The sequence below is a fragment of the Myotis daubentonii genome, chromosome X, assembly GCF_963259705.1.
Source record: "Myotis daubentonii chromosome X, mMyoDau2.1, whole genome shotgun sequence".
Taxonomy (NCBI): Eukaryota; Metazoa; Chordata; class Mammalia; order Chiroptera; family Vespertilionidae; genus Myotis; species Myotis daubentonii.
The window spans coordinates 98729768-98756788 of NC_081861.1; the positions used below are offsets into that span (position 1 = coordinate 98729768).

Below are 27021 nucleotides of genomic sequence, written 5' to 3' on the forward strand. Positions count from 1 at the left end.
ATGTGACATAAAATTATCAATTCAGATTTGTGATCTGTTTAGCTATAGACTAAGGACTGTGCAGAGCCTATCTTATCACTATATAAAAAGTTATACAGAGATACACACACATTTCAAACTAAATGCATACAGTCATACATGCAATATAATTCCTAGCAGTAGATTTGAAATATAAGTCTAGAAGCTTTGATGTGACTCTATAGCTTGGTTAGTAAAGATATTAAATGGTCAGATATCCATGCAATAAAGTATGCATTTGTTTTTAAATAGCTTTAAATATTCCTATTAAAAATTCTAAAAGGTTAATTCAACATATGACCTGATCTTGATGTTCTCTAAATTAGATATATCATCAATACTTTGTAATATAAAATGTGTAACTATGACAACATTCATAATGGAATTTCTTGGGGTTTCTTATACTTGGGTCTCTCCCCCTAGGTTTTGTCCTTCATTACCTGCATGATGCAGTGCAAAAGGGTATGAGACTTGGAATCAGAGGACTTGGGTGTGAGTCCTGACTTGGTAATTTGCTAGCAGTGTGACCTTAGCAAATAATTTAATCTCAATGAGCTTCAGTTTCCTTGTCTAGCAAACAACACATTAGTAAAACTTACCTCACAGGGTTGTTATGTGCTTCAATGACGTTAACAGTCTGTAACTTTTAAAGCGCAACACACAATTATTAGTTACTGTTATCATGGTATTAGTGCATTATTAGTATTAATATTCATGTTTGTATAAAGGAATAGATACTATGTCATGTCAACGTGCAGCCCTAAGCTTAGAAACAATCAAGGCTGCCAGCTGCTGGGCATCTGCTGTGTGAGGATTCTTCTCCATCACTGCAAGGACGATGTTGGAAGGGAAAATATTGCAGAGGTTCTTGTAGGTCTGATACTGGTGCTCTGGGATCATATGCTCCCTGGAATCATTGCACATTCCGACCCAAGGATTCCTCCAAAGCTGCTCCATCTTTTCAGGTACGCTCCGTACCATCACTGGTTCATAGCATGGTTGCATGAGGTTGTTACTCAAGGGATAGGAATGGTAGCCATAGGAGTCAGTTGTACAAGGCAGTGGGTCCCAGCTAGCATGTTGTTCCCGGCACAGAGGAGGCCGTCTTTGCCTCATGGGGTTGCTCTCATAGAGGCGGGAGTCAGAAATGCTGTCCATCCGAGTCATCACTAGGGCACGTCCTGGCTGGGAAGTTGCCCCAGGATGGATATTGTGAGGCATGGGGTAGTCTCCAGGACAGCTGAAGCGTGCTCCAGTTGCTGGGTGCTGGGCATGCAGAACTAAGTGGGGGACTGACTGCTTGTGAGGGGCTTGCTTAGAATCCTCTGGGCCATAGCTCTGTGCTCGCATTAAGGCTTCATGGTAACCATGAGGAAAAGGTTGAAGAAGGTTTTGAGATGCTGAGCGATGCAGCTTCAAACTGCCTTCAGGATGGGCATCAGCTACAGCCAAGTACAGGTTGTTGTAAGAGGAATAGTTGTCATTCCTGGTATGGCTCATACGGCTGTCTGGACAGAGGTTGGGATTCCTGGCATACACCCCAGAGTCTGCTTCAGCCATGTAGTACTCTCGATTATGCATGCTGTTGATGTTCATTTTGGAGAAGTCACTTAACATTGAATAGTAGCCATGGTCCCCCAAGGACTCAAACTTTGGGTATTGCTCGGCATAACTAATAGGGGTCCCATGGCTGTTGGTAACCAGGATGGGGGGATACTGCATGCTGGCCATGTGCTCCAATGAGGACTTCTGGTGGGGGAAATGAGAGGATCCTGGCACTGGGCTACTGGCCGAACGGGTGTTGAGTGCACCCACTGCATGGCTTTTGGGGGGTGGGATTGTGGGGACACTTAGGGCGGTCACAAGTGAAGGTACAGAGCTGGCCTCCGGCTTACGGGAAATGGACAGCCATTCCTCAGGTTCCACAGCCACTGACCGGATGCTGGGATCTGATTGGCGCTTAGGAGCCACACGCTTGACTTCTGAGGTTATCTCACTTTTGGCATTAGACAACCCTGTGCCACATTTGGCCAGGGTGCCTTCGCTCATAGTTTTCACTGTGGATAGTTTGGCACTGATGCGGAGCTCATCAGCCACCGAACGCTGGGGTTGGTTGGCCCGCTCCGGATGGTAGTATTTGCACTTGTGGCCGTAGGTGCATTTTTTGCCTGAAAAATAATGCCTTGGGGTAAGACCTCTCTCATAGTGGTGTGACTCTCTGTGCCAGAAACTGTCGCAACAATCTGGTCATTCAGGTTAGAGTTTTACTGTTTGGGGTTAAGGCAAAAAAGTAACTTTCCATAAAGATGAGAGACAGACAACACCAAGGAGGCATCACACACTGTGAGGGGAAAGAGAAGAAGAAGAAAGGTGGGGAGGAAACTGCAGTGTGAAAGCTAGGAGCTAAGCAGTTGAACAGCTTTTATTTTCCTATAATTCACAACTTTGCCTAGGGATAATCCATGTGCTGAAGTGATATAGAGCAGCAGCAGGCAGTATAGTGCAATGCAAAGAGCACAGGCTTGGAGGCCAGTCAGAGCTAAGTTTTAATTCCAGCTATGTCACTTACTAGCCATGTGACCTTGGGGAGTGACTACTTCCTGAGCCTCAGTTTCCTCTTCTGTAAACAAGGTTTGCAATTATTCCTATATTATAGGGTTGTTGTAAAGATTAAATGAAGATAATGAACATGAAAATACTCTATGATTTAAATAAATGTTAATTGAGGGCAAAAATCCAGATGTCCAAAAACCAATAATTACCCCCCAAAAGACTGAACATCCAAAGTAGCCTCAGACCAGGCAACCCATGTTGCACTGTTAGGCTCACAAACTTTGTAACAGAGGGACTTGGGTAAGATCATTAAAGTACTCTATAAAACTGTATTTTTAAAAAGTAAATGAAACCAAAGTTTAGAAGCAAATTGGAAAGTACAGATCTGAAGAAAAGGGTATTTGTTAGTTGACAGAGGGTGCAATCACCTGCCTGAGAGACATCTTTCTTGGGGCAAAACCCAATTTGGTATTATCCTTTCTGCTTCTGTAGGCCCTGTGGGGTTCTGCGTTTCCCTGCCCCAGCAACACTGCTCAGAACAGAGGCAGCTAGAACACAAATAACAACTAATTTTAACAAGTAACAACTAATCTTTTCAATTCTGGTTACCCTTTTCTCATGCAGTTTCTAGGATGTTTCTTTAAATACCTAAATGAAAACACACGAAGACAAGACTTTAACTCACAGAAAGTAGACAAGCCAGAATTTTCCATTTGACAGGGAAATCTTGAAGATAAAGTATTCTGAGTCCTTATGCTTTCCTTAGTACAGAACTCAGTTTTGCACATAAGGTACTCACCATAAGGGCATGGTTGCTTCTTGTGTTCAGGAACAACAGGTCTCTTTCTTAAGAAATTTTCAAGGCTTGGACCATGGCGTCCTAAAGGATCATCTGGAGGCATAAATCTGAAAGCAAGCAAGAGATAAATGTCTTCCCTTCTGTTCCCAGTTCCACTTATCATAAGTGTATGCCTTAATTACCTCTTGCCTCTACTATTGTCACAGCCTCATAATTGCCCTTCCTGTCTCAAGTCTATCTTTTGCTAAGCCAGCATTTTTTTCTCCCTGTTCCCCCTTGATCACAAAAAATGAATGATTTTTCCTGTGCATAATTCTTCCATGGACTATATGTCCCAGCCAAACTAGCATACCTGCGGTTTTCCTCAACATGTATCCCACTTCCACACCTTTATAGCTTTATTCATGATGTCTTCTTTACCTGTAATGCCCAGCAGCCCCCTTTCCTCTATCTGTAAACTTCAACTCAAATGTCATCTTCTCTATGAAGCCTTTTCCTATTGTTTCATATAGATAAAACAATTTAAAAATTGTAACTATAGCACTTATCACACCATACTATGGTTGTCTCTTCTTAAGGGTAAGTCTTGTTTCTTCCAGCATTTTATCCCCATGGCAGCCAGCATAACGCACAGTACACAGTAAGTGTTCAGGAAATGTTTGCTGACGTGAAATGAGATCTAGTCCTAATGGTAACTTGGATTTAGGCTATTCAAAGTCTACAGGAAAGAAACTTACTTGTCATTCACAAAAGAATACATCAGCAATCGTTCTTCTATAAACTTCTTCCATTCTGGCTTTTCGACTTGAAGGTCTCGATAGTTATCATTGGATACAATGATGCCATCAGAATCAAAAGCCAGTTTGACTATGAACCGGTCATCGTAGCAGACAACTCTCCTGCCTTGGACCCTTCGGGATGGTGTGAAGACAAGAATCTTCTCCTTCTCTAGTTTTCGTAGGATATCTTGATCTGTCAAAATATGGATTATATGCCACAGAGTAGAAATTATCTTTGGAAATTAACAACATTATGAATTGATAAATTGGTACTAGATGAATATATTATTTTCCCTTAGAGAGAAAGTGGCCTCTATTCCTGGCTATGGCACCAATTTGGATTGTGACCTTAGACAAATCACCTTCCCCTTTGGATTTCAGCTTTCTTTTAGATAAAATGAAGGAATTGGAGCCTTGGCCGGTGTGGCTCAGTTGGTTGGAGAGTTGTCCCGTAAACCGAAAGGTTGCAGATTAGATTCCCAGTCAGAGCACATACCTAGATTGCGGGTTCAATCTGTGGTTGGGGAACATATGGGAGACAACCAATCAATGTTTCTCTCTCACATTAATTTCTCTCTCTCTCTCTCTCTCTCTCTCTCTCTCTCTCTCTCTCTCTCTCTCTCTCTCCTCTCTCTCTCAAAAGAAAAAAATCAATAAAAACATATCTTCGGGTGAGGAAAAAAAATGAGGTAACTGAATTCAATGACAACTAAGTTTTAAACCTACCATGAAGAGTGAGAAATATCACTGATATTCTAGAATTCATGCAGCTAAAAACTGAAGCACCAACCCGGCCTATGGGCTCAGTGGTTGAGGGTCAACCTATGAACCAAGAGGTCACAGTTCAATTCCCGGTTAGGGCACATGCCTGGCTTGTGGGTTCAATTCCCAGTGTGGGGCATGCAGGAGGCAGCTGATCAATGATTCTCAACATTGATGTTTCTATTTCTCTCCCCCTCTCCCTTCCTCTCTGAAATAAATAAAATTATATTTAAAAACAAAACTAAAATACCAGTTTTTAGCTGCTGAAGAAAATAGGGCAGTATACTGAGGATGTGTTTGCCACTAGGAGAATAAAGCATCACTCCTAGGGACTTCTGTTTTTACCTTCTGCCTAAAGGAAGGCCACAGTTAAGGAAAAACATCAAGCTGTGGTATGTTAGTACTGCCCCACGTTCCTTTTGGCCTCTTAATTGTTGAGAAAAGGAAGGTTGTGTACGAGTAGGGCCAGGATCCACTCTCAGACTGAGTCTGGGAGCCTGTTCAGCCGCTGGTAGACAGCTACAACAGCCATTTGTCACATCAGCCAATAGCTGATACTCAGAGGACTGGGGTCTATATGCTCTAAAATATAAAGAGCTAGCTTCACATATTGTTGTTAGTGAATACAGTGAGCTTCCTGCCATTAGGGCTGCATATAATTTTTTTTGGATTTTTGGCAGTTTTGCCTTCATGTGCCATTATTCCATAAAGATATATTAAAAACTAGTGGCCTGGTGCACAAAATTTGTGCACATTAAAAGGGGATTAATTAGAGGAAATATTTTAATATTTCTATTTGCCCTTTCTCTATAATAGAAGTGTCAGAGATGAAAGAAAATTAGTAAAATGTATATGAAAATCTTCCTCCTGTCAGAGTCTGGGGTGCACCATGGGACCCAGAGTCAAGTCCCTACCCACCCACGGCACCTCAAAATCGCGTGACACCCAGACTCAGCTAGCCCCACCCCCATTGGGCGAGATCCAGACCCGGCCAGCCCCACCCTTGTCAAGCCCCGCTGGGTGGGGAGGCGCAGCTTCAGGTCCCCGAGCACACCCTCAGGTCCCCTGGCCTGGCCCCAGGGTGGGAAGTACGGCCTCAGGTTCCCCGGCCCAGCGCCAGGGCATGCAGGGTGCAGCCTGAGGTCCCTCAGCCCAGCGCCAGGGTGGGGATCATGGCCTGAGGTCCTTTGGCCCAGTGTCAGGTGGAGAGCATGGCCTGAGGTACACCATCAAGCCCCACTGGACATGGCCTGAGATCCCCTGTCAAGCCGCACTAGGTGGGGGGCATGGCCTGAGGTCCCCTGTCAAGCCCTGCTGGGCAGGGGGCATGGTCTAAGATCCCCCACCAAGTCCTGCTGGGTGGGGGCCACAGCCTCAGGGCCCCCTTCAAGCCCTGCCTGGTGGGGGGGCACAGCCTTAGGTCCCCTGTCAAGCCCCGCTGGGTGGCAGGTGCAGCCTCAGGTCCCCCGGCACCGGGTTGGGGGTGGTATGGCCTGAGGTCCCCCGGCCTGGGGCAGGGAGAGCAACCTGAGGTCCCCTGGCCCAGCACCAGAGCGGGGGGAACACCTTGAGGTCCCCTGTCAAGCTCCGCTGGGTGGGGGATGTGGTCTGAGATACCCCATCAAGCCCTACTGGGCAAGAGGCATGGCCTGAGGTCCCCCGTCAAGCCTCGCTGGGTGGGGGACACAGCCTGAGATCCCCTGTCAAGCCCTGCCTGGTGGGGGGCGCAGCCTCAGGTCCCCTGTCAATCCCACTGGGCAGGGGGAGCGGTCTGAGGTCATTCGGCCTGGTGCCGGGGTGGGGGTGCAGCCTGAGGTCCCCTGCCCCAGCCCAGTGCCATGCAGCCTCAGGTCCCTGCTGATTGCTCATTAAGGTTCGTTACAGGAATATGGCCTCTGCTGTGGGCACAGCCATCTTTGTGACAGCATGATGGTCAATTTGCATATTCCATCTTTATTAGATAAGACTAGAGGCCTGGTGGACAAATTCATACACAGGTGGGGTCCCTCGGGGTGGCCTGTGGGGATCATGCCCCAGCTCGTGCCCCCAGCGTTGCAGTCCCAAAGCCCCGCCTGGCACCCAACCGTGGCCTGGCACTGCCCCCTCACCTGCTCCACCATCCCACCATGGTCCTGCTTTCATCAGGGCCCACCAGGGCTGGAAGACCTCCACTGCCGCCCACTGCCAGTGCCGACACCCACCATTGTCCGCACTGCTCCCTGGTGGTCAGCGCACGTCATAGCGAGCAGTCGAACTCTCGGTCAAACAATTTGCATATTAGGCTTTTATTATATAGGACTAGAGGCCCAGTGCACAAAAATTTGTGCACTCGGGGGGGGTCACTCAGCCCAGTCTATGCCCTCTCGCAGTCTGGGACCCCTCGGGGAATGTCCACCTGCTGGCTTAGGCCTGCTCCCCAGGGGGTTGGGCCTAACCTGGCAGTCAGACATCCCTCTGGCAGCCCGGGAGCCCTCGGGGGATGTCCATTTGCCAGCGGGGAGCAGGCCTAAGCTGCAATTGGACATCCTTAGAGCTGCTGAGGAGGTGGGAGAGGCTCCTGACACCATCGCTGTGCTGGCAGCCATCAGCCTGGCTTGTGGCTGAGCAGAGCTCTCCCTGTGGGAGTGCACTGACCACCAGGGGGCAGCTCCTGCATTGAGCGTCTGCCCTCAGGTGGTCAGTGTGTGTCATAGTGACCAGTCATTCCCAGCCGTTCTGCTGTTAGGGTCAATTTGCATATTACCATTTTATTATATAGGATAGAGGCCTGGTGCATGGTTGGGGGCCAGCTGGTTTTCCCTGAAGGGTGTTCTGGATCAGGGTCAGGGTCCTGCTGGTGTGCCTGGCCAGCCTGGGTGAGGGGCTGAGGGTCGTTTTCAGGCTGGCCACACCCCCTTTGGCGTAGAGGTCCCCACTGGGGTGCCTGGCCAGCCTGGGTGAGGGGATGGCTGTTTGCAGTTTGGTCAAGCCCCCCGGGGGACCCTTACCCCATGGGGGTTTGGCCATCCTGGGTGAGGGGCTGAGGGCTGTTTTCAGGCTGGCCACAGCCCCTTCAGGGTGGAGGTTCCTGCTGGGGTGCCTGGCCAACCTGGGTGAGGGGCTGAGGGCTGTTTGCAGGCTGGTCAAGCCCCCCCAGTAGGGACCCTCACCCTATGGGGGTGTGGCCAGCCTGGGTGAGGGGCTGTGGGCTGTTTTCAGGCTGGCCATGTCCACAGGCTGGAAGCAGGTGTCTGGAATTTATTTATCTTCTATAATTGAAACTTTGTAGCCTTGAGCAGAGCCAAGGTCCTGGAAGCCTGGGTTGCCCCTGGCAACCAGGGCTCCCAGCTCCACCTTGAGCGGAGGCCACGGCAGCTGGAAGCAGATATCTGGCATTTATTTATCTTCTATAATTGAAACTTTGTAGCCTTGAGCGTAGCTCAGGGCCGGTAGGGCAGGCAGGAAGCTTGGCTTCCTCCATTGCCAGGGCAACACAAACCTCCTGCTCGCTTCAGCTCCATGGCCACCACCATCTTAGTTGGGTTAATTTGCATATTCGCACCTGATTGGATGGTGGGTGTGGCTTGTGGATGTAGCGGAGGTATGGTCAATTTGCATGTTTCTCTTTTATTAGATTAGACTAGAGGCCCGGTGCACAAAAATTTGTGCACACGGGGCGGGGGGTGCCTCAGCCTGGTGTGTGCCCTCTGGCAGTCTGGGACCCCTCGGGAGATAACGCCCTGCTGGCTTAGGCCTGTTCCAGGGTGGCAGAGGGCAGGCCCAATCCCTAGGTGCAGCCCCTGGTCGGGCTCAGAGCAGGGCTGATTGGGGAGTTGGGGCGCCACCCCCTGTCATGCACAGAGCAGGGTGGATCGGGAGTTTGCGATGCCACCCTCAGTCACGCTCAGGGTAGGACCGATTGGGGGGTTGGGGCACCGCCCCCTGTCACACTCAAGGCAGGGTTGATGGGGAGGTTGTGGCGCCACCCCGTCACGCACAGAGCAGGGCCAATCAGGGGGTTGGGGCGTTGCCACTGTCACGCACAGAGCAGGGCCCATCAGGGGGTTGAGGAGCTCCCCCCTTTCACTCACAGAGTAGGGCCGATAGGGGAGTTGGTGCACCGCCCCCTGTCACACACAGAGCAGGGCGGATCAGGGGGTTGGGGCGCCACCCTCTATCACCCACAGAGCAGGGCCGATCAGGGGGTTGGGGCGTCGCCACTGTCACACTCAGGGCAGGGCCAATGGGGAGGTTATGGCTCTACCCCGTCACACACACAGCAGGGCCCATGGAGTGGGGGGGTTTGGGGCGCCGCACCCTGTCACACACAGCAGGGCCGATCAGGGGGTTGGGGCGCTGCCCCCATCACACACAGAGCCGCAGGGTGATCAGGGGGTTGGGGCGCCTTCCCCTGTCACGAACAGAGCAGGGCGGATAGGGAGGTTGTGGCCCCGCCCCCTGTCACACACAGAGCCGCAGGGCATTCAGGGGGTTTGGGCGCTGCCCCCTGTCACGCTGATCCCAGTGCCAGGAGGCCTCGCGGCTCTGCTGCTCCCGGTGCTGGGAGGCATATTACTATATAGAATAGAGGCCTGGTGCATGGGTGGGGGCTGGCTGGTTTGCCCTGAAGGGTGTCCTGGATCAGGGTGGGGGTCCCCACTGGGGTCCCTGGCCAGCCTGGATGAGGGGATGATGGTTGTTTGCAGCTGGTCACACACCCTTCAGGGTGGGGGTCCCCACTGGGGTGCCTGGCCAGTCTGGGTGAGGGGCTGAGGGCTGTTTTCAGGCTGGAACTGAAGCTCCCAACTGCTCCTTTTTTTCTTTTTTCTTTTTATTCTGGGCCAGCTTTAGCTCTGAGGCTTGGCTCCAGCTCTGAGGCCTCAGCTGCTGAAAGAAGGTATCTGGTTTGTTTAGGTTCTATAATCGAAACTCTGTATCAACTCCAGTTCTGAGATCCCAGCCCTCTGAAAGCTGGTTTCTTGGGTTTTGTTTAGCTTCTATTTTTGTAACTATGTTTCAAACTGCAGGCTCAGAGGCCGGCAAGGCAGGCGAGGAATGTTGGAGTCCTCCGTCACTGAAGCAAGCAAGCCTCATGTTCGTTTCAAGCTGCCTGGCTGCCAGCCGCCATCTTGGCTGGCAGTTAATTTGCATATTGCCCTGATTAGCCAATGGGAAGGGTAGCGGTCGTATGCCAATTACCATGTTTCTCTTTTATTAGATAGGATTATACTTTACAACTGCACTGGTATAGGCACAAATAATCTAGTTAGATATATTATTATTTAATCATCATTATATCCAATTTTTTCCTTCTGATGCTAAAAAGAAAATAAATTAAAGCATTTTTGCCAAGCCAGAGTGGCTTGGTTGGTTGAGCATTGTTCAGTGCACTGAAAGGTTGCCGATTCAATTCCCAGTCAGGGCACATACCTGGGTTGCAGGTTGGATCCCCAGTTGGGGCACACACAGAAGGCAACCAATCAAGTTTCAAGTTTCTCTCTCTCTCTCTCCCACCCCCCTCCCCCCACATGTCCTCAAGTGAGGATGTAAAAATAATTAAACAAATAAAAAATATTGAAACATTTCTGTGGGACCCTAAAAGTATCATCATGGGCCTTGGGCCCTTGGACTACTATGTCTTGTGGATAAGTTGACTCTGACTGCCATGAGACTTCTCCCTCTCTCTTTTCTACCCCCTAATTTCAAATGGCACAATCACTTCTCTGGTACAGAATGAGATTCATTTTCTACCAGTTTCTTTAGTCTTTTAGGAAACAGTCATATTCATAACCAGATTCAACCTCCTTTAGTCTGTAGTCTATGGTAAAATAGAAAAGCACACCTTTTTTCAAACTGTGAGCTTGATTCTTTGTTGAATTGAAGGTGTCTCTATTTAACTGTTGTATGAAACAACAGAATGATAGTTTTACTTGGAAAAATATTCCTTTTTTATCACAAGAAAAATGATTTTAAAAATAATAATGTTACATGCAATAAATATTAATATTTCAAAAAAACTATTTTAAATATAATATTACATGCAATAAATAATATTTCAAGAAAAAAAGATTTTAAATATAATAATATAACCAAAACTGTACTTCCATAGTATAATATCACAAAAGTTGTAGGAAATATTAAAAATCTGAAAATATCAGGGTTACTTCAATTATATTCTAAAATATCTTTTTCCTCTGCCTCTATTTTTGTTCATCAGTTTATGTTGTTCATTATAGTCCACAAATGAGTGAGATCATGTGGTATTTATCTTTCTCTGACTGGCTTATTTTGCTTAGCATAATGCTCTCCAGGTTGATCCATGCTGTTGCAAATGGTAAGAGTTTCTTCTTTTTTACAGAAGCATAGTATCCCATTGTATAGATGTACCAAAGTTTTTTAATCTACTCATCTGCTGATGGGCAGGCACTTAGGCTGATTCCAAATATTACCTATTGTAAATTGTGCTGCTACGAAACAGAGGGGTGCATATATCCTTTCTGATTGGTGTTTCTGATTTCTTGGGATATATTCCTAGAAGTGGGATTACTGGGTCAAATGGGAGTACCATTTTTAATTTTTTGAGGAAACTCCATATTGTTCTCCACAGTGGCTGCACCAGTCTGCATTTCCACCAGCAGTGCAAGAGGGTTCCTTTTTCTCTTCATCCTTCACAGCACTTGTCGTTTGTTGATTTGTTGATGATAGCCATTCCTACAGGTGTGAGATGGTACTTCATTGTCATTTTGATTTGCATCTCCCAGATGATGAGTGGCTTTGACCATGTTTTCATATGTCTCTTGGCCATCTGTATGTCCTCTTAAAAAGTGTCTATTTAGGTCCTTTGCCCATTTTTTGATGGATTGTTTGCCTTCCTTTTGTTAAGTTATATGAGTTCCCTCTAAATTTTGGAGATGAAACCCTTATTGGATGTAACATTGGCAAATATGTTCTCCCATGAAGTGGGCTTTCTTGTTTTGTTAATGGTTTCTTTTGCTGTGCAAAAGCTTTTTATTTTGATGTAGTCCCATTTGTTTATTTTATCCTTAGTTTCCATTGTCCTAAGAGCTGTATCAGTAAAGATATTGCTATGACATATCTCTGATATTTTCTGCCTATGGATTCTTCTAAGCTTTTTATGGTTTCTCATATTATGTTTAAATCTTTTATCCATATTGAGTTTATTTTTGTGTATGGTGTACATTGGTGATCTAGTTTCAGTTTTTTTTATGTATCTGTCCAATTTTCTGTATCTGTCACCATTTATTGAAGAGACTGTCTTCACTCCATTGTATGCTCTTGCCTCCTTTTTCAAATATTAATTGAGCATAATGGCTTGTGTCGATTTATGGGTTCTCTGTTCTGTTCCACTGGCCTATATATCTGTTATTGTGCCAGTATCAGGCAGTTTTGAGAAAAGTGGCTTTGTACTGTAGCTTGATATCTGTATTGTGATCCCTCCAACTTTTTTCTTCTTTCTCAGGATTGCTGTGGCTATTCAAGGTCTTTATATATGCAATATGAATTATTGGAGAGTTTGTTCTAGGGATTGAATTAAATCTATAGATTGCTTTGAGTAATATGGACATTTTAATGATGTTCATTCTACCAATCCATGGACATGGTACATTTTTTCATTTTTTAATATCTTCCTCTATGTCTTTTTTCAACATCCTGTAGTTGTCTGAGTATAGGTTTTTTTTACCTTCTTTTTTCATTTTATGTATTTTTTATTGATTAAGATATTACAAATGTGTCCTTAGCCCCCATTGTCTCCTCATCCCCCGAGTCTTGCCCTCACCCTCACCCCCTGTTGTCTGCATCTATCACTTCGGCTTATATGCAAGCATACAAGTCCTTTGGTTGATCTCTCTCTCTTACCCCCACCCTCCCCTAACTTCCCTCTGCAGTTTGAGCATCTGATAAATGCTTCTCTGTCTCTGGATCTGTTTTTGTTCATCAGTTTATGTTTTTCATTATATTCCATAAATAAGTTAGATCATGTGATATTTATCTTACTCTGACTGGCTTATTTCACTTAGCATAATGCTCTCCAGTTCCATCCATGCTGTTGCAAATGGTAAGAATTCCTCCTTTTATACTGAAGCGTTGTATTCCATTGTGTAGATATACCACAGTTTTTTAATCCACTCATCTGCTGATGGGTACTTAGGCTGATTCCAAATCTTAGCTATGGTGAATTGTGCCACTATGAACACAGGGGTGCATATATCCTTTCTGGTTGGTGTTTTTGTTTTCTTGGGATATATTCCTAGAAGTGGGATCACTGGGTCAAATGGAAGTTTCATTTTTAGTTTTTTGAGGAAACTCCATACTGTGCTCCACAGTGGCTGCACCAGTCTGCATTCCCACCAGCAGTGCACGAGAGTTCCTTTTTCTCCACATCCTCACCAGCACTTGTCGTTTGTTGATTTGTTAATGATAGCCATTCTGACAGGTATGAGATGGTACCACATTGTCAATTTGATTTGCATCTCACAGATAATTAGTGACTTTGCTGGGTTAGTGGTGATGTACTCCTTTAGCCTTTTTTTTGTCTGAGAAGGTCTTTATTTGACCATCTATTTTGAATGATAGCCTTGCTGGATATAGTAATCTTGGTCTCAGATCCTTGCTTTCCACTACCTTGAGTACTTCATACCATTCCCTTCTGGACTGTAGAATTTCTAATGAGAAATCAGGTGTCAGCCGTATGGGAACTCCTTTGTAGGAACAGTTTTCTTTTCTCTTACTGCCGTTAAGATTCTCTCTTCGTTTTAATTTTGGGCATTTTAATTGTGATGTGTCTCAGGTGTGGGCCTGTTTGTGTTCTTCTTGTTTGGGTTTCTCTGTGCCTCCTGAACTTGTGTGACTTTTTCCTGTACCAGGTTAGGGAAGTTTTCTGCCATTATTTCTTCAAATACCTTCTCTATGCCATTCTCTCTTTCTGCCTCTTGTGGAACACCTGCTATTCCAATATTGTTATGTTTCACATTTCACATTGTGCCACAGCTCCGTTAAGCTGTCCTCCTGTTTTTTAATTGTTTTTTTCTTTTTGGTTTTCTGATTGAGTGATATTTTCAACTCTGTCTTCTAATTCACTGTTTGATCCTCAGCTTCCCCTAATCTGCTGTGTATTCCTTCCAATGTGTTTTTTATTTGTGTTATGTCATTCTTTATCTCAGACTGTTCTTTTTTTTTATTGCTTAAAGTATTACAAAGGGTATTACATATGTATCCATTTTATCCCCCCGCCCTAGACAGTCCCCTAGCCTCCCCTATCACCCAGTGTCTTATGTCCATTGGTTATGCTTATATGCATGCATACAAGTCCTTTAGTTGATCTCTTACCCCCCTACCTCCTGTCCCCCAACCCTCCCCGGCCTTCCCGCTGCAGTTTGACAATCTGTTTGAGGCAGCTCTGCCTCTGTATCTATTATTGTTCAAAAGTTTATAATGGTCTCTATTGTCCATGAATGAGTGAGATCATGTGGTATTTTTCCTTTATTGACTGGCTTATTTCACTTAGCATAATGCTCTCCAGTTCCATCCATGACGTTGCAAATGGTAAGAGTTCCTTCCTTTTTACAGCAGCATAGTATTCCATCGTGTAGATGTACCACAGTTTTCTAATCCATTCATCTACTGATGGGCACTTAGGCTGTTTCCAGATCTTAGCTATGGTGAATTGTGCTGCTATGAACATAGGGGTGCATATATCCTTTCTGATTGGTGTTTCTGGTTTCTTGGGATATATTCCTAGAAGTGGGATCACAGGGTCAAATGGGAGTTCCATTTTCAGTTTTTTAAGGAAACTCCATACTGTCTTCCATAGTGGCTGCACCAGTCTGCATTCCCACCAGCAGTGCACAAGTGTTCCTTTTTCTCCACATCCTCTCCAGCACTTGTCGTTTGTTGATTTGTTGATGATAGCCAGTCAGACTGTTCTTTTTTCATAGTTACCATGTCTTTTTTCATACTGTTGAGCATCTTTACCATCATTACTCTGAATTCTGCTTCAGATAAATTTCTTCTCCATGCTTTATTTATCTCTTCTTCTGGAGAATTCTCTAGTTCTTTCATTTGGGGGTTGTTTCTTTGTCTCCTCATTTTGGCTTTCTATTTGAGTTTGTGACTATGTATTAGGTAGATCTTCTATACCTCTCAATCTCTAGTGCAGGACAGTGTTAAAGGCTGTTTCTGACTAATTAGATCAGGGAAAGACCCAAAGCCTCCAGAGTCTGCCTTTGCCTACAGCAGTGGTTCTCAACCTTCCTAATGCCACGACCCTTTAATACAGTTCCTCATGTTGTGGTGACCCCCAACATAAAATTATTTTCATTGCTACTTCATAACTGTAATTTTGCTACTGTTATGAATCATAATGTAAATATCTGATATGCAGGATGTATTTAGGTGACCCCTGTGAAAGGGTTGTTGGACCTCCAAAGGGGTGGCGACCCACAGGTTGAGAACTGCTGGCCTACAGACTCTTAGGATTCTGACTTGAATTGTCCTCCAGGCAATTGTCCTCAGGTGTGGTGAGAATTTTCTTTCAACGGAGTGGGGCAGTTTCTTCTGCCTGGAGGCTAATTGTTATTTTTAATCTCTTAAATAGCCTCAGGGTAAGGTGTTTTCCAATAGGGTGTGTCAACTGTCTTCCCCCCAGGCAAGGCAAATGTCTATGTGGGAAAGATGTCCTCTGCTGTGTGAGGTAATGACTCAGCCCAGGAAACTAGGGGTGTCTTCCTTCTGAGCTCTATCCCCTGAGTCTCCAGTCCTGGCTTCTGCTCTCACAGCTCCAGTCCACTTCACCCTCCCTTTGCTGGAGCACATGGTGGGTGGCTCCACAGGGAATTTTGTGTGTTGGTCCTTTAAGAGGGTGCCTGAATTTTCAGCTATTACTCTCTGGCAGACAGCACCCCACTGCTTTTCACAGCCAGATGTTATGTGGGTACCTCCTCAGTTTTGGTGTTCTCTGTTAGGGGGCCCAGCTTTGGGATTAGATCCTAGAATTCTCAATGGCAACTCCCCACAGCTGAGATATCTCTCTGGGACTTAAGTTGCTGTCTGTGGGTGCCTGGCCGGCCCTTTCAGGCCTCTGTTCCTCTTTCCAGTCTCTATGCCAGCAGTTCTCAACCTGTGGGTCGTGACCCCTTTGGGGGTCGAAGGACCCTTTCACAGGGGTCACCTAAGACCATTGGAAAACACATATATAATTACATATTGTTTTTGTGATTAATCACTATGCTTTAATTATGTTCAATTTGTAACAATGAAATTGGGGGTCACCACAACATGAGGAACTGTATTAAAGGGTCACAGCATTAAGAAGTTTGAGAACCACTGCTCTATGCGGTCTCCACTTTTGGTCCTCAGGTGTCAAACTCTCCTGCAAGTTTTCTGTTGACTATTCAGGAAGTTTTTCTGTATTTTAATTGTAATACCAGTTTGTTCCTGGGAGCATGTCTGTGCAACATCCACTTACTCTGCTGCCATTTTTAATCTCTGGAAAAATATTCTTAAAATGTACTTAATAAAATAAATTTTAAAGTATACTTAATAAACTTATAAAAATAATTATCTAAATTGAGATCATCAACATCTCTCCAAACTATCTTGCTACTTTGCTCTGGATGAGAAAAAATGTCTTATTTAAAATCATACCTGTAATTAGTGCATCAGGTCGGGATTGCTCCTTTCTCCATGCAGGCACAAATACAGTAATATCTTTATGGCCTTTATCTAGAAACCAATCCACAGCTAGTTGTATTCCTCTGCAAGAGAACTCTTCTTTATTCCCATGGCTTTAGAAAGACAAAGAGTAAGAGGAGAGGACTGACAACCGGTAGGAAAGAAATGCTCCAAACAGACTTTTTCTTAGTAGCAAGATATTAACATTTTCATACTTGATAATGCCAAAAATGTATTTTTAAAAAGAGGAAATAAAATTTTTTATTCAATCATTACAAATTTTGCCATTATTATTATACCTTCATTCAAGGTCACAGATGGTTAAAAACAACTCCCAATTTATTAATGATAGGTTATTTCCTATTACTACAATTTTCTCCTCTTTCTGTTCCTATTATAACCTTTTTTAAAAAATATACTTTATTGATTTTTTACAGAGAGGAAGGGAGTGGGATAGAGAGCTAGAAACATCGATGAGAGAGAAACATCGATCAGCTGCCTCCTGCACACCTCCTACTAGGGATATGCCCGCAACCAAGGTACATGCCTTTGACTGGAATCGAACCCGGGACCTTTCAGTCTGCAGGCAGACGCTCTATCCACTGAGCCAAACCGGTTAGGGCTATAACCTTCTTTTCAAAGACTTGGATATTATCAACAGATGAAAAATAAGAGGTGTCAGACATCAAGTTATATTATAAAGCCACTGTTCTCAAAACTGCCTGGTACTGGCACATGAACAGATATATAGACCAATGGAACAGAACAGAGAACTCAGAAATCAACCCAAGCCACTATGCTCAATCAATATTTGACAAAGGAGGACAGGAGAGCCCACTGCATGGGAGAATATATTTGCCAATGTTACATCTGATAAGGGTTTAATCTCTAAAATTTATAGGGAACTCATACAACTTAACAAAAGGAAGGCAAACAACCCAATTAAAAAATGGGCAAAGGACTTAAATAAACACTTCTTGAAAGTGGACATACAGAAGGCCAAGAGACATATGAAAAAATGCTCAAAGTCACTAATTATCCGAGAGATGAAAATGAAAACAACAATGAGGCACCACCTCACACCAGTTAGAATGCCTATCATCAACAAACCAACAAACGACAGTGCTGGTGGGGATGTGGAGAAAAAGGAACCTTCATACAGTCCTGGTGGGTGCCTGTATGAATGCAGACTGATGCAGCCACTGTGGAAAACAGTATGGAGTTTCCTCAAAAAATTAAAAATGGAACTCCCATTTGACCCAGTAATCCCACTTCTCAGACTATATCCCAAAAAATCAGAAACACCAATCAGAAAGAACATATGCACCCCTAATGTTCATAGCAGCACAATTTACAGTAGCTAAGATTTGGAAACAGCTTAAGTGCCCATCAGCAGACGAGTAGATTAAAAACCTTTGCTACATCTATACAATGGAATACTACACTGCTGTAAAAAAGAAAGAACTCTTACCATTTGCAATAGCATGGATGGTCATGGAGATTATGCTAAGCAAAATAAGCCAGTCAGAGAAAGATAAGTATCACAGGATCTCACCCATTTGTGGAATATAATGAACAACATAAACTGATGATCAAAAATAGATTCAGAGACATAGAATCATCAGACAGTCACACCTCAGAGGGAAGGCAGGGGAGGGTGAGTGGGGGATATATGGGGTGTAAGAGATCAACCAAGGAACTTATATGCATATAAGCATAACCAATGGACACAGACAATGGGGCGGTGAAGGCTGGAGCTGGTTGGTGGGTGCAGGCTGGGAGAGGACAATGGGGGGAAAGGGGGACATATGTAATATATACATTTTTAATTTATTATTTTTATTTTTTTAATTTAATTTTTTATTGATTAAGTTATTACATATGTGTCCTTATCCCCAAATTATCCCCCATCCTCCCCCCTTATGCCCTCACCTCCCTATTGTCTGTGTCCATTGGTTAGGTCTATATGCACACATACAAGTCCTTTGGTTGATCTCTCCCCCTTACCCTCCCCTACTTTCCCTCTGAGGTTTGATGGTCTGTTCAATGTTTCTCTGTCTCTGGATCTGTTTTTGTTCATAGTTTATGTTGTTCATTATATTCCATAAATGAGTGAGATCATGTGATATTTATCTTTCTCTAACTGGCTTATTTCACTTAGTGTAATGCTCTCCAGTTTCATCCATGCTGTTGCAAATGGCAAGCACTCCTTTTTTACCACAGCATAGTATTCCACTGTGTAGATGTACCACAGTTTTTTAAAAACATATATTTTTTACTGATTTTTTACAGAGATGAAGGGAGAGGGATAGAGAGTTAGAAATATCGATGAGAGAGAAACATCGATCAGCTGCCTCCTGCACACTCCCCACTGGGTATGTGCCTGCAACCAAGGTACATGCCCTTGACCGGAATCGTACCTGGGATCCTTGAGTCTGCAGGCCGACGCTCTATCCACTGAGCCAAACCAGTTAGGGCTGTACCACAGTTTTTAATATACTCATCTACTGATGGGCATTTAGGTTGTTTCCAAATCTGAGAGATGCAAATCAAAATGACAATGCAGTACCACCTCACACCTGTCAGAATGGCTATCATCAACAAATCAACGAACGCCAAGTGCTGGGAAGGATGCAGAGAAAAAGGAACCCTCAAGCACTGTTGGTGGGAATGCAGACTGGTGCAGTCACTGTGGAGAACAGTATGGAGTTTCCTCAAAAAACTAAAAATGGAACTCCCATTTGACCCAGTGATCCCACTTCTAGGAATATATCCCAAGAAACTAGAAACACCAATTAGAAAGGATATATGCACCCCTATGTTCATAGTGGGACATATGTAATATTTTCAACAATAAAGAATTTTTTAAAAATTAAAAATAAAGAAGAAGAGATATTGCAAAAGATTTAGATAAAGTTTATATGAAGGATCAGTTGGAGATGAATCTTAAGTAGATATATTAAGCTTTAAAAAGAACATTGACAGCAAAAATGACACACATAAATGCTGACTGAAACTAGTTATCACATTTAATTAAATATAATACTCCAACAAAATCACATTTTTGAAAATTTTGATATGAGAAATGCTTACAATATAATAATAAAAGAGAAAATAAAAGATACAGACTAGTATATATAACCCCATTTTGTAAAAAAGTCTATGTATCCTATATAATAAAGATGTAATATGCAAATTAACACTTATGCCCTCACAAGATGGCTACCTATGACCAGGCCGACACGGGGGTTAGTGAGGGATGACCAAACAACTGAACAAGCAGGCTGCGCGAGGCAACCAGGCCGGCAGGGAGGTTAGTGAGGGACGACCAAATGACTGAACTGCAGGCTGCATGGGGTGACCAGGCCGGTGGGGGAGCTCTGAGGGGTGACCAGGCCAGCAGGGGGGACAGTTGGGAGCAACCAGGCTGGAAGGGAGGGGGCAGTTGGAGGCAATCTGGCTAGCAGCGGGGGGCAGTTAGGGGCAATCAGGCCGTCAGGGGGGCAGTTAGGGGTGACCAGGCAGGCAGGTAAGTGAGTGATTAAGAGCCAGTGGTCCAGGATTGTGAGAGGGATCGGGCCAAAACCGGCAGTCGGACATGCCCTGAGGGCTCCCAGATTGGAGAGGGTGCAGGCTGGGCTGAGGGGACCGCCCCGCCTGCATAAATTTTGTGTACTGGACCTCTAGTAACCTTATAAAATAAAGGGTGTCCCAAAATTCACGCAAGAAGTAATTTTGATAGAAAACACAGGTTTATAATTAAAATTTGTAAATTTTTTATTGATTCATAGAGTATACAGTATAGGGTCATGTATGGAATAGCATATTGGGTAAATGGCCTCCACGGCTTTGCTGGCACATACACACTCTTTTGTTGAAATTTTCCATGACCGTTTTGCATAAATGTGGCTGAATTTCAATGAGGCTCATTTTCATCTTGATGGCTTGGTTAATCAACACAATTGTCACATTTGGGGTTCAGAAAATCCACGAGTGATTGTTGAGAAACAAATGCATCCACAGCGTGTCACTGTTTGGTGCAGATTTTGGGTTGGAGGCATCATCGGACCATTCTTCTTCGAAAATGCGGTTGCTCAGGCAATAACAGTTAATGGTGCTCGCTATCAGGCCATGATAATCCAGTTTTTTGTGCCTAAATTGCAAGATATGAATGTGGACGACATGTGGTTTCAACAAGATGGTGCCACATGCCATACAGCCCAAGAAACAATTCAATTACTGCACGAGTCATTTCCTGGTCGTGTAATTTCCCGTTTTGGTGATCAGAATTGGCCGCCCAGATCATGCGATTTAACACAGTTGGAATTTTTTCTTTGGGGTTTTTGAAGTCTAAGGTTTATGCCAACAGGCCCACGACCACCCATGCCTTGAAGGAGGAAATTGAGCGTTGTAGCAATGAAATTCAGCCACATTTATGCAAAAATGGTCATGAAAAATTTCAACAAAAGAGTGTGTATGTGCCAGAAAAGCTGTGGAGGCCATTTACCTGATATTCTATTCCATACATAACCCTATACTGTATACTTTATAAATCAAAAAAAATTTACAATTTTTAATTATAAACCTGTGTTTTCTATCAAAATTACTTCTTGCGTGAATTTTGGGACACCCTTTACTAAAAAGTAGATATATTGAAATACTAATAAAAATTGTTATTCTGTGTGGGATGGTTCTAAGTGATTTATTTTCTTTCTCTAATTCTCAAATTCCTTCAAAATTAAGTATTTCTTTTAAAATTAGGTCATGATACAAAAATAGAAGACATTGTATCACAATTATTTGTAGGAACAAACACTGTCACAATTAATTTGATTGGAAATTTGAAGAGGGAAAATTATCAGATGAATTGAAAAAAATATTTTTTTGTAATAATCTTAAAAAAACTCACAAATGGTGTACTAGTTTGGCTGTGAAAATTCTGATTTCTTAGCATGGAATCTGGTACTCTGACATATAAATAAACCACAATAAATTACAGTAAGTTTAAACAGCTTGGATGGTAAAATCAAGTTGGTTTACATGTAGCAATTCCATTGCAATAACTGATATTACCTGTGGAACAAGGCTGCCCAGAAGAAAAGAAACATTTTGCTACAAGGCTAATTAAGATAATGTGATGGGTGCTCTCTTTAGATTTTTCACTTTCTCACTGATAATCACTCAACTACAAGAGAAATTAGCTGTAATTGTCTTGGGTGAATTCATACATATTCTCAGGGGCCCCATTAATATATGCACTTCAAGAGTTTCCAGTCTGATCATTTTTGAGGTACATGACAAAAATTTATTAAATGTCCTAACAAGGACATTTCCAAACATGTTAATCATGTTTAAAATATCCAGTAAGTACTATAAAGCAATTCTACTACTCTACTAAAAGTCGAAGCACTTAAGGTAAAAGAAAGAAAACATATTTAACTGCCAATATACTCCAAGGTAGGCTTAGGGACAGCTACCACTGATTGCTTCTAAAAAGTTGAACTATGGGTAAATTGGGCAAGCCCATGGGTCTTAAATAGTTATTATATTGGCTTATAAGGACGATGTCCAATTGTGATTTTTCCCACTGCTATAATACTGGTAAGTGTAAGAATAACTTGCACTCTAAAAAAATCATCATAATTTCTATTAGAGGAGAAATTTGGAGAAATGGGATGGAATTTCATTTTACTTGGTTTTTCAGTGCTATAAAGTGTGCCATCTCAAAAACAGTCTACTGCACGCCCCCTACTAGCTATAGCAAGTGACCTCAAGGAAGTCACTTAACTTTGCTGAACTCTAGTTTTGTCATCTGTAAAATAAAGTTGCTGTGAGGATTAAATAGAACTATATATTAAAGTGTACCTTCAGTTAGTCTGTTAAGCAACTCCTGAATATAGCAATGGTATTGTTCATAAGAGTTGCCCCTATTCCTGCTTCCTCATATCTCTGTGGGAGCATCCAATACTATGCAATGTGATGTGGGGAAAACAAGGGAGGCATAAAACAATAGTGGACATAGAAATAAGCATAATTTACATGGAGATTGTTAAAGATACTTATGTAAATGTGGGAGAGATAAAATCAAATGGGAAGAAAAGGTCATATCACAGAATAAAAAATTTGTTCTGATTGTGTACAGTCTAAGTACCCCACTGAGCTCATCAAGCAATGGTGGACTCAATAGAAAGTTGGCTACTGATCACTGGGAATGTTTAATCCAAACTTGGATGACAACTCATTTGAGAAACAGAAGAAGGAATTTCTAAGGCTCTCTGACATAAAATAAAAAATTATACCAGAGAGTATAGAATGAAGCATGAAGGAATTCTTGTTTGTGTATTACTTTCCTACTGCTGATGTAATATTTAGTGGCTTAAAATCACACCAATTTATTCTCTTATAGTTCAGGAAGTCAGAAGTTTAAAATTAAAGTGTTGGCAAGGCTGTGTTCTTTCTGCAGATTTCAGGGGAGAATTCATTTCTTAGCCTTTTCAGCTTCTGAAAGTTGCCCACATCTCTTGGCTTATGGCCCCTTTTTTACATAACTTTATACTAGTCTTTCTGTCATTACATTTCCTACCATTTATTCTGTTCCTGCTGTCTCCCTCACTCTTATAAGGACCCTTGTGATTATACTGATGCCACCTTGATAATCCAGGATAATCTCCCACACCTTAAGATCCTTAACTCAACCATATCTGCAAAGCCCCTTTTACCATGTAAAATAACAGATTCACCGATTCCAGGGATTAGGATGCAGACATCTTTAGGGAGATATTCAGCCTACCATAAGTACAACAACTCAGAGACTATCATTGGGACCAGAAAAGTCAGAACATTGTTTGAGAAGGTGGTACAACATGAAGGGTTTGAAGATAAGGAGGAAGTCATCCTAGGTTGGGAAGAAAAGGTCATATCACAAAATCAGGCAAAGGGATCCAAATTTGGTAGAATGGCAATCAGGAGTTACTGTAAGTTCCCAAGTATGCACTCAAGTCACATTATAAAAGCAACATTTTCAGGATGATTGGTCCAGCCAAGTACAAGTGGCAGAGGGGACTCCAAGAAAAACAAAGGCTAAATGGTTATGTCTTCTCTGAAGCATCACTGGTGTCTAAGCTGCTTTCAGCATACCTGAAAAAAAATTGTCAACTTTCAAAAGAGAAAGAAAAGGACAGGGCAGAAACATTTTAGCCTCTGTCCACTTAGAGGAGCACAAGCTACAGACAATAACCAAGGGCCTCTCATATTCTTTGGCAAAGGAAGACAATTTCTATGAGCTCAGGGCACTTTTAAAGAAAGATAGAGAAAATATACCAGTCTTACCTCATTGCCACATTACTTCCATCAATGACAACTGGCCTCAAATTGTCACTGCTGTCTATTTCATCTTCAAGAGACAGTTCAGGGCTTGCAATCTCTCTGGAGCTGGGACCCCGGGGCACTAACAGACTCAAGTTGACCTGCCCTTCTGAATCACCTTTGTTCCCAAGTCTGACAAGCTCTGCCAATACATCATTAATAAGTGATTCTGGGCCCAGCTTGTTCAGCACTGATTGAATCTGTTCCTCTGCATAGCCCAACTTTAGAGCAAAATCCACCTTGGCTTGGTATTCTTTTTCCAAGTCAACCTTCCCATCCTGTAGAATGCTGCTCTGGGAGAAGCTTGGACGATCTAGGCAGGGTGATCTACAGAGCTGGCGGTGTGGCTTGAAGGGAATCTCCTTTTTCTTCAACTGAACAACTCCAGGTTGGCAGCTATTGTCACTGCTGTTGCTGCTCTTAAGGCTCATCTGTTCAGGGTCACTCTCAGAGCTCATACACTCTTCAGAATCAGCATTGCCCTGTTCTGTGCTGTCTTGGTTAGGTTGCTGCTTCTCTTCTTTGGAGGCACTCTTCTTCATTTTTGGTGTTTCCACTGCAGCTGTGGCCGTCATCCCGTTTAGTGGGTCTGAGATCTAGTCAACTCTTTTTCTTTTTAGCCTGCTTGGAATCCACGTAGAGTGGCATTTCTTTGTGGTACAGTGTGGTAGTAGTGGTGGTGCAAGAGTTTGTTTGTTTGGTTTGGTATGTTCAGATGTTACCAATCCCTGCAAATGAACACACATATCACAATCATATTTAGTAAAATTCTGGAAAAGCATTTTAGAATATAGTGATTTCTTCTTAAGAAATTACAGGTTGTCTGACATTTTATTTTTCTACTTAAAATAGTTGGATTCACCTTGCATAAAAATATAGTTTTAAATTATGTAATAATTCTAGACATGTCTTTCAGTGGTGGCAATAATGCTATAATCCCCCACCCCCCCAAAAAAAAAATCACAGCTAAAGTTAACAGCTTATCACAACTTAGAGAAACAGAAACACGGTGCTTCCACAGGGTGCAAATATATATATATATATATATATATATATATATATATATATATATATCGTTCAAAGGACTCTCTCTCTTCCTTTATGCCAAGTAAGTTGTCTAGATCCCACACCAGCTCCTTCTTTAAAAAAATAAAACACAACTTTTTTTTTGTTAATCCTCACCCAAGGCCATTTTTCCATTGATTTTTAGAGAGTGGAAGGGAGGGGGAGAAACACAGAGAGAGAAACATTGATGTGAGAGATACACATTGATTGGTTGCCTCCCGCACATGCCCTGACTGCCGATTGCAATTTAGGTACGTGCCCTTGACTGGAATCGAACCCATGACTCTTCAGTTCATGGGCTGATGCTCTAACCATTGAGCAAACTAGCCAGGGCCACCAGATCCTTCTTGCTATAGTTGAGCTCCACTCTTGAAGTGTACAACTTTTCCAGCACTACTCTATGCAAAATATCAGGGATCTCATCTACTGGGGAAATTAGAAAACCATTAAAATTGTTTTCAAGCCATTGAAACAGGCTAGAAGGGTAACAAATAGAGGGGTGTGCACCAGATAAGGAAAGAGGCTTGTGCACAATCATGAATTATATCTACAGCCTCTTTTATTTGTTGTAATTGTTTTTATTATATTGTAAAAGGAAGAAAATTGACTCAACTTGCATGAAAAACTAGACCATTTAAAAATATATAAATTACAGAAGAGAATCAGGGACAATTTTATTTCTAAATTTCTCTCAACTACCTGGTAGGTTTGAGTTCTAACCTGGCCAGAGTCTTTCCTTCAATTTGAGCCTCATTTTTTTCTTATGTAAAGTGAGGCTATTGGTAGTTACCTCACAGGGTAAAGATTACATACAATGAGTAAGAAAAGTGTTTAGAAAAGTGAACAGAGCATAGTAGGTTCTCAAATTATGTAAAGGGTGCAATAAACACCACTAGGGGTTCAGTTAAAAAAAGAAGATGACTAGCCATAATGGAAGGCTATAGACCTGTGAGCACTGACAAGCTCTTCAGATAGCAGTTGTGTTCACTAATCTAAAACTAGACTATCTATATAATCAGCGTACTAGGGTAATCCAGTTACACTTCAATCTTATTTATACAAACAAGAAGAAAAGTTACCAATAGTTCTAAGAATAATATGGACAACTACATGCTTATTTAGAAGAGTCACACTTGAAAACATCATATGCACACGGAATTGACATCTGATAACTGACATTCAGACAGCATATAATAACTCCTCTAATGATTATACTAGTACTTATGACTTCAATATTTTCATTTAATGAATTAGCCAACACAGATACCCATTTCACTTAGATTATTCCCTTTATAAGTTCCACATTAACTATCTTACATTTTTATTCTCTTTAAAATAATTTCTAGGACATTCAGATTTCTGTCCCTGCATTTTTTTGCTTGTTATTTTATTTTATTTTATTTTTTTAATCTTTATTGTTCAGATTATTACAGTTGTTCCTTTTTTCCCCCCATAGCTCCCCTCCACCCGGTTCCCACCCCACCCTCTGCCCTTACCCACCCCCCCCCCCCACGGTCCTCATCCATAGGTGAACGATTTTTGTCCAGTCTCGTCCCACACCCCCCACACTCCTTCCCCCCCAAGAATAGTCAGTCCTTTCCCTTTCTATGCCCCTGATTCTATTATATTCACCAGTTTGTTCTGTTCATCAGATTATTTATTTACTTGATATTTAGATTCACTTGTTGATAGATGTGTATTTGTTGTTCATAATTTGTATCTTTACCTTTTTCTTCTTCTTCCTCTTCTTAAAGGATACCTTTCAGCATTTCATATAATACTGGTTTGGTGGTGATGAACTCCTTTGGCTATTTCTTATCTGTGAAGCTCTTTATCTGACCTTCAATTCTGAATGATAGCTTTGCTGGATAAAGTAAACTTGGTTGTAGGTTCTTGGTATTCATCACTTTGAATATTTTTTTTATAAGAGTAACTTTTTAAAATATTTTATTGATTTTTTACAGAGAGGAAGGGAGAGAGATAGTTAGAAACATCGATGAGAGAGAAACA

General features: G+C 42.8%; 1 protein-coding gene across 1 annotated transcript; it reads right to left on the reverse strand.

Annotated features, from left to right (window-relative positions):
- Window positions 1-765: 765 nt before the first annotated feature.
- On the reverse strand, window positions 766-24668 carry ZC3H12B (zinc finger CCCH-type containing 12B). The gene is made up of 5 exons (XM_059679612.1): window positions 23911-24668; window positions 16555-16694; window positions 4108-4342; window positions 3371-3477; window positions 766-2186 (listed from the first exon to the last, which is right to left on the reverse strand). Exons 1-5 carry the CDS (start codon window positions 24519-24521, stop codon window positions 766-768), a joined length of 2514 nt encoding a protein of 837 aa, XP_059535595.1. The 5' UTR covers window positions 24522-24668.
- Window positions 24669-27021: the final 2353 nt, after the last annotated feature.

What these genes read in the sequence shown, in the direction of transcription:
- ZC3H12B (XM_059679612.1), bottom strand. Translation starts at nt 24,521, where the DNA reads ATGACGGCCACAGCTGCAGTGGAAACACCAAAAATGAAGAAGAGTGCC. An exon ending in TATTCTTTTGTGAATGACAA is followed by an intron (nt 3,478 to 4,107) that starts GTAAGTTTCTTT and finishes GCTTGCTTTCAG; the next exon opens with ATTTATGCCTCCAGATGATC. An exon ending in GAAGCAACCATGCCCTTATG is followed by an intron (nt 2,187 to 3,370) that starts GTGAGTACCTTA and finishes ATTATTTTTCAG; the next exon opens with GCAAAAAATGCACCTACGGC.